This window comes from Merops nubicus, unplaced genomic scaffold, assembly GCF_000691845.1.
Source record: "Merops nubicus isolate BGI_N331 unplaced genomic scaffold, ASM69184v1 scaffold51603, whole genome shotgun sequence".
In the NCBI taxonomy this organism is placed as follows: domain Eukaryota; kingdom Metazoa; phylum Chordata; class Aves; order Coraciiformes; family Meropidae; genus Merops; species Merops nubicus.
Genome location: NW_008600605.1, coordinates 3,613 through 11,531, shown reverse-complemented (window position 1 = coordinate 11,531; position 7,919 = coordinate 3,613). Strand labels below are relative to the sequence as shown.

Genomic DNA, 7,919 nt, shown 5'->3' with positions numbered 1-7,919 from the left:
TAATTAAATCATGCAAAGTAGTGATTTGATTCATTTTGCCAGAGGGAGCAGAGTTTAGGGTTTTTCTGAACTGACCTAAGGAGTCACTTCACTAGAATGCTGACAGGAGGCAGCTGAATTCCAGAAAGCATTTCCCAGTGTCTCCAAGCAAGCTCTGCTCTGAAGTGCAGTGCAAATGCTGCTCATCTCTTGCTACTACAAGCAAGAAAAATAGTAAAATACACATAGTTTGTGTGGTTTAGGAAGTGAGCTGAGCTCTTCAGATGCCTGCAGATATAAGTATTGAAGTATTGTCATTGTCAAAAATAAAAGCCCCCAGAAAGGAGCAGATGCATGCAGCTGAGCCCCTGCATGCAGAGCAAACTGCCTAAAGCTTCATCCAACTAACGGCTGCTCAGCACTTCAGTGTCTGGTGTGAGGTCCTGTGTCACTTCCACCAGGGACTTGGCTTTTGCATTTGAAAAGTCTTTAACATCAGCCCCAGATGCAGTAACCCTTGGTTAATGACCAGGCCCTGAGTTTGTCTGCTTATTTACCCTGAGAAATGATGACTGGTTAAGAGGATGATGATTAGTATTATTAATACCTTCAGATGTTCAAAGGCCATGAATCAGTTTGTATAATTGTATCAGGCCCTCTGGGGGGTGTGGGGCTTTGCTTTCTGGTGTGCCCAGTGTTCCTTCATGTTTCCAGGCTCTGTCTGTAATCACAGGCCTAGGAACTTCTCTGGTTCTAATGAAGTCATTGGTAATGACATGTTTCCAAGAGGTGGAACATTCCAAGAGCTTCAAATATTTGCCTAGGATTAAAATTGCTTAGCCTGGCAATACTGATTCCTCTAAGGTTTCTGAAGGTTTTAGGAATTCTCTTAATTCCATAATAAAGGCAGGACCTGAGAGAGGGAAAAGTACTACCTCTTCCTTCCAGATCCTGGCTGTTTCTTTAGGTGTTCTGTTCCATATTCTTGAACACCAGCACCAGTGAGACTCTCATGCCAAATATAATTTGATCTGTCTAAGGTCATGGCCATCCTGGCTGGCTCACCATTATGTCCCCTGTATATAAAGGTGCAAGCCACAGCTGCCATGTAGAGGAATTGCTCCAGCTATTTCAGCAGGGCCAGATCACTGCCTCTTGAGGATTAGGGTAAGTGCAGAAGTTGATTATCTGCACTAAGTCATGGCCTCCTAATCCCGTGGGCTGGAGCTTGGAACAGGAGCGTATCTGCCGGGGTCTTTTAGTGATCAGCTGTCCTTGCGTGGTACTGTCCAGTAGCCCAGAACTTGTTTTGGTGTTAAATTACTGTTTCTCAGTGTTTTGTATTGTATTTCTCAGGCAGAATGTGCACTTAGCAGTTCATGCTGAGAACTTCAAGTCTGAAATTGTCAGTGTGAAGGAGATGCGAGATATCTGGTCGTGGATCCCAGAGCGATTTGCACTTTGCCAGCCCCTCTTGCTTTTCACCACCTTGGAACACGGCTGTAGTCTGAGCAGGTAAGGAGAAACTTCCCCACTCTTCCCTGCTGGAGGCCAAAAAAGAGCAACTGTTAAACTGTGTACTGGCTTGACAAAAGGGCCTTGCCAAGTCAAAGCTTAATCTGAAAAGTATTATTAGTGATGCTGTGTAAATGTGACAAATTCATACTGGCTGCAGCCTTGGAGCAGGACACTTCATTTGCCAGATCATGAGCAGTCATTTTGAAATGTCCATGAACAACAGAGAAGTCCAGCTTGCATCAGCTCACAGCATATGCTGGTCTGAGACTGGTTCATTCCCCACTGGGTACAAGTGGTTTAACTCGGTGGCTACTCTGCAGGCTCTTTGGATAGATAACCACATTCAAACATGGAAACTGGAGATTCCTCTACCTGTGAATCTGATTATCGTTATTTTTAAAGTGGGATAAACTAGGCATGGGTTCTCCTTGCACTTGACAGCAAAGACTGGAATCCTGTAGCTCCCAGTAATGGTTTTGACATCTGCAGTTGAGGGACTGAGGTGGAGGGTGGTCTGCTGTCCCAGCCCCACGTACCTATGAGGAAAAGCAAAAGCAAGGAAAGAGAATGCATCATCATTATTTTCTGTGAAAACAAAAGCTCTTCAGACACATCCATCAGTCCTCAGGACACAGCTTCCCTTAGGTTGTCTCAGTTCAATGGCATGGTTGTGAGAGGTCATCTTCTAGTTACTCTGCAGAGGCACAACAGACAGTACAGAGAAGTTACAGTGTCTGTTTACACTCAGCTCTGTTATTTACCATGGACTGTAGAAAGCATTTGCAGGAATATCCTCAGTCTTCAGATGTCTTTTTTAGCTATGCCATCAGTTGGAGGAGGAGGTGGTGCTGGTGCTGGGGAGGAAGAGCTGCAGTTGGTGGTAGCTGCGTGCTCATTTTTGTGTGCTCTGCACTCCAGGTTCTACTCTCACAGCGAGGGACACGAACCAACTCTTCTCCTCATCAAGACCACGGCAAAAGAGGTGAGTGAGGTGAAAGGCAACCAATTAAATTGGGGTTTAGGCAGCTATGTAATGCCCTGTTGCAACACACAGCTGTTTGTGATAAAAGGAAGAAGCCAGGGACCTGAAATTGCTCGGGTTTGTTTTGTTATGCTAACAATGCGTGCTTTAGATGGCTCCCTTTGTTGACTGTGGGACTGTGCATTCTTGGGTAACTCTTGTAAACTCAGTCTTGGTCAGCTGTTCTTCCTCTTCTAAGTAATGTGAGATGATGGACCAGAGGAATTCACTGAGCTCTTGGACAGACTCATAGTTGCCAAATCAGGAGAGGCTGGGGAATTGAGTTAAGAAGCTCGTGATTCACAGAAGATATTTTCATTTTCACCAGGATATGAGGCGAGAAAGTATCAGAATTTAAATGGTATGAATAATATTGGGCTACATAATGTGGAAACAAAAGCTTTAGCTTCATCTCATTGTTGTTTCCCAAGCCCAAACAAGAAAGCTCTGAGAACTGGAGGAGTTCACACAGGTGCCTTATCTCAGGAGTGTTGGTTCTCTGATCTGCTCTGTGACAATGCTGGACAGCAACATGAAAACAGAAACATGAGCTTCATCTCATGCTCCTTTAAAACAAATACTGCTCAGAAGCTCCAAAGGAGGGCACACGAGTGCTTCAGGTTGGCTGTGCCACTCTGCATGACATAAAAAAAAAGTCCAAACAAAAGAGAGGCAGAAAAATATGGTGGGTTTTGTTTGGTGGTTGTGGGTTTGGGTTTTTTTTCGCAGATGTCTTTAGTTACATTTTTAGAAGGAAGGAAGAAAATTTGCTGTCTGATTTTCTGGCTGTTGTGTACTTCAGGCATATCAGATAAAACAGAGTTCTGGCCCATCTTTTTGTTTATGTGTATGATTTATCTATATAAAAACAGCTCCTTTTCAGTAATTTTTTTCCTAAGAGCTCTGCGTGTAATGCTGGTAGAGGCTAAACAGCAAATGTACCTTAGAACAATTCTGTTTAACCAGTTTCTGGAACAAAAAAGCACAGGGTTGCTTTCATCCCATTCTTGCTGCTTCATTGTTTGGTCCATGTCCACTTGGCAGTGATGCTGTTGCTGGTAGCAAGGAATTCTTCCAGTTCAAACAAAAGACTCCACAGAAAAGCTCAGCCCTATGAGGGTATGGCTCTCTTTATTGGAAACTATGAACCCCATGCTGTTTGAATAGGCTGCTTTCAATATCTGAGCTAGTTCAGCATTGGCTCAGCTAAGCTGATTTTAAGATACAGTTTGAAATGCAGAAAGCCACCAAGGCCACTGTTTATGACCAGAAAAAATTCAGGCAGAACTGCTCACAGTGTAACTTGGGACAGTCCTGTTCCTTTGGATGCCAAAATGAGGGAGTGGAAGTCAAGCTTTGCAAGGTTGGAGTGATTTATGGTTTGGTACTGGTGCCTGGGGTTGTGTTGGAACATTTCTCCTTTAAGGCCAGGATGTGAAATGATTTCTGAGACTCTTAGGATCTGAGGGTGCCCACCAGTGGATTAAAGCCTTTAAACCTATCTTTAGATATAAGTACTTATGCTGCATTAATCCATGGATACAGAGATTTTGGAAACCAAACTGAAATAAAACCTTCAGTTCTGGACTGAGGCACTGGTGTCAGTGGGCTTAACACACTTTCCCCTCCACGGAAAGCTCCCTGACGGTGCTGTGCTGTCTGTGCCAGGTCTGTGGGGCCTTCCTGTCAACAGACTGGAGCGAGCGCAGGCGAGGAGGGAACAAGCTCAGCTTCTTTGGAACTGGGGAGTGCTTTGTGTTCAGGGTGAGTAAAATTTGTAACCATTGCTACCCAGCAGGAAGACAGAACCGCTGTACTGGTGTGAGTAACTCCCTTCCACTTGGAGACACTGGATTATATGCCCTCCTAGTGTATAAAATCTACCGAGCCCTCAATGTGGAGGAGAAAATTTTACTCTTCATTTTTGTGGGAAGCCTTTTCCTCCCCTTGCACTGAGTATTTTCTTAAAAGATGTAATAAGGTAACTCAGAAAACTCTGCATCGTTTCTTCAATCCCCTAAAAAGCAGAGGTATAAAGAAAGAAACTAACATCTGGCCTCAAAGACACTTTGATCCAGGTTTTGCCGCTGATGACGCGGGTGGCGGCTGAGGGGCTTGAGAGCTGCTGGCTGTGCAGAGCTCCCCGTGTGCTGCACGGGCACGGGCTGCAGCTTGGCTCCTCTCTGCCCCTTTGCAGCTGCAGCCAGAAGTGGAACGCTACGAGTGGGTGATCATCAAACACCCAGAACTGGCCACGACTGCTTCAGAGCCAGAAAACCATAGCTCAGGAGGTCCCAGCAGCCTCTCCTCCAGCGCGCCCCCAGAGCCCTCGGACCGCCTGTCCCCCTTCCTCTCGGCTCGGCATTTCAACCTGCCTTCCAAAACTGCCTCCATGTTCATGGCTGGCAGCAGCGAGTGCATCATTGTCGGTAAGTGCTGTGGGAGCCTGAGCACACCTCCCACCAGCTCTTCCTGTCCACCTCAGGTAAGCCAGTCACCTGTATTTACCATATATGTGCTGCAGCATTGCTGCAGCTGGACATAAAAGTGGCCAAAACCTGTTACTATTACCCAACAAGAAGTGTTTCAGAGTAAGGTAGTTGTAGCTTTAAGCACAGCCAGACCTTTCTACTGCCTAATTTGTGGTGAGAAGTAGCTCTTGAAGAGGAACGAACTTTGTACTGGGACTTTTGAAACAGGGTAAAGTATAAAATATGTTAATTCTCCTGGAACTTTGTTGGGTCTGTGGTGCTGCTGACTTTGGCAAAAGCCTGCTTAGTAAAGTTGTCACCTAAAGGGGTTTTACAGGAAATGGGTATAAAATCCTAGCTGTCCTTTTCCCAAAAAGCTTTACTTGATGGTTGTTAGGAGAGCAACTAACCTGGTGATTTCCTCTGTAACATCAAGCATTGGCTGATCTCCCACCTAGCAGCACGTGCCCTAATCAAGTGTAAATTCGGCTGTTCCACTATCAATCAGGCTGCTGAGAGCTTCAGTGCATGTGTGACTGAATTAGAAATCCCTGCTGACCATATCTCACAGATATTTCAGAGTTCTTTACTGCTGAGCAAATTTCCCACCAGCTCTTCTATCAGCTTTACATAAGGGAGTCTGTTTGCCATGTATGTAAACATAACAACATAAACACTGTGAGTAGTGATAAGAGAACTACGAGCTTGGGTAGCAGATACATAGAAATGGATGTTGCATACAGTTCCAGCTGTAGACCAGAATTTCCACCCTTCTGATTCTTCAGGTGTTTTGAGTAGCTATTCTTAGACAGTCACCTTATAAGCAGTAGGGAAATCTTTGGTTTTGTTTCCCTAACACATTTCTGTTTAAATGTATTTCACTTCACTGCATTCTCTGACTGTAAGCTCTGTGAATCTTGACATAGACCCACAGATAATCAGAATGCTTTCGACTCTGGTGTGGTTTATGCTTTAGAAGACCGAGCCAATGCTCTTACTTACTGATCTTGTTCACTCAGCTTTGTCTTTTGACTGCTAACAGAATTCTATGGTTTTTCTTTACTGGAGGGAAAATATGCAGTTGGTAGCTTCCAAGATCCTCCAACACCGGAATAAAAATTCTTAAATGCAGAATTTGAGTCAGGCTCCTTGTTCTTTACTGACTTGCATTACTCTTTTTTGTAAACTTAAAAAAAGTAAATCATCCAGTTCTGATAGTGCCATTTAGAAGCTATGCATTTAGTCATAGTCACACATGAAGACAGACAGTGAATGTCACTGAGAGCTTCCTGTTGTCCCTGGGGAAAAAAAAGCACTTAATAGCAGTTTCCCACGCTAAGAAATGCAGAGGCACCCTTACACTTGTCTTTGTCTCTTCACAGGAGGTGGTGATGGCCAGGCTCTTTACCTCGATGCAGATCTGAACCATGGGAGAACCAGCCACTGCAATACTTTCAATAATCAACCCTTGTGCTCTGAAAGCTTCCAGATCTCTGTCTTGGAGGTGTGGGGCTTCAGGGACACCATGAACGGTTGATGTGACTATCATTAATCAACTAGTTTTTCAGTTGTCCTAGGATTTGTCCCAAGGCAAATTCTAATTCAGGAGCCAAGTTAGAACATAATTTCTGCTGGGCTCAGTGGGGTTTTTAGTAATTACTAAGTGGTGCACTTGAATGCAGGGCTTAGTTGTTTACTCTTATTTTATTTAAGACAAGTCAAGGTGAAGTAACGTATCAGATTAGCTCCTCCGCTTTTTACCTCCAGAGATCTGTGCTCAGGTCCTGTTATTAGGTAGAAATGAGAATATCAAGATTTCAAACCATCCTCAATGGACACAAGTCAATATCACAGGCTTGGTTTGAAGTTTGATGCAGTTCCTCAGAGGCAGAGTGCTGTTGGAGGTGTGCTGTAGAAGTGGGTGGCACTGGCACCAGTATCTGGCGTGAGCCAGTAATATGAGATGTCTGCTCAGAGGGAACACCGAGGGCCTCAGGTCTGACACAGAACAGTAGTTCATAAAGTCATTGCCCTACTGTAAGCAGACGTGCAGACAAAACAATACCAGCTGCTCAGTCCTGAAAGCCCTTGATTCACACGGGACCTGTGATTGCTGCTTACCCTGCTCCTTGTACCTGAACTCTTGACACATTCCAGTTGCATCTGCTTGAGCAGTCTGCCTCTGAGAGAGGCATCCAGACTGGAAAAGGATGTCTCAAAGGCTTGATTTTGTTTACATTCCTATTCCATATCAGTATGACTTCAGACTGACTCCTGTTTCAGGCAGCTGAAAGCCACAGTGTATTTGCAGTGCTCAGAAACCTCCTTTTCTTCATCTTTCCTGGAAGCTGAAATGGAGCTTTCAGCCTGAGAACTGTGCTGGTGTCACTCCACGCAATACAAAAGCTTTACAGTCTCCCCATAAGTAAATGAAGGGAGACGGGAGGGAATTCTTCTGTGTAATATTTCCCAGAGTGGGCAAGTTTTGCAGGAGAGCTCTAGGGAACACTGTTTCTCCACGTCATGAGTGTTCTCAGTGGTGAGATCCTGACAAAGGCAATGGATTTTGGCCAGCAGTGCTCTGGTGGGGTTCGGGTGTTGCGCAGCGGCTTTCGTTCGCTCCTGAGGATTCAAACAGTTCTCTGCGTGTGATGTTTGGAGCCACTTGTCTGGTGTCTTTATCTAAAACTTGCAGCATCTGCTGTGGAACTTCTCCCACGTGAAGCACAAGTACATAAACATAGTCTAGAGCATATGACAGGATCCTCTCAAAGCTTCACTGGGTAGTTAGAAGATTTACCACAACAAGTAAAATGAGAGGAAAGAGGAATTGCTGGTCTTTTCAGCAGTTCAAGCTAAAAAATTGCTTTAGGGAAATGTTTTTACCACTTGAAGTTAATTAAAAGGAAAAATTAAAAATGTATAGTGAC

At 44.6% G+C, this 7,919-nt stretch overlaps 1 protein-coding gene across 1 annotated transcript; it reads left to right on the top strand.

The window, feature by feature from the left end:
• Window positions 1–1,335: 1,335 nt before the first annotated feature.
• On the top strand, window positions 1,336–6,670 carry LOC103770461 (TBC1 domain family member 24-like; the record flags this gene model as incomplete). Its single annotated transcript, XM_008937718.1, has 5 exons — window positions 1,336–1,494; window positions 2,416–2,479; window positions 4,187–4,282; window positions 4,716–4,947; window positions 6,372–6,670. Coding segments are annotated over 5 exons (706 nt in total), but the record flags the coding sequence as incomplete, so codon positions are not given.
• Between the last annotated feature and the right edge of the window lie 1,249 nt (window positions 6,671–7,919).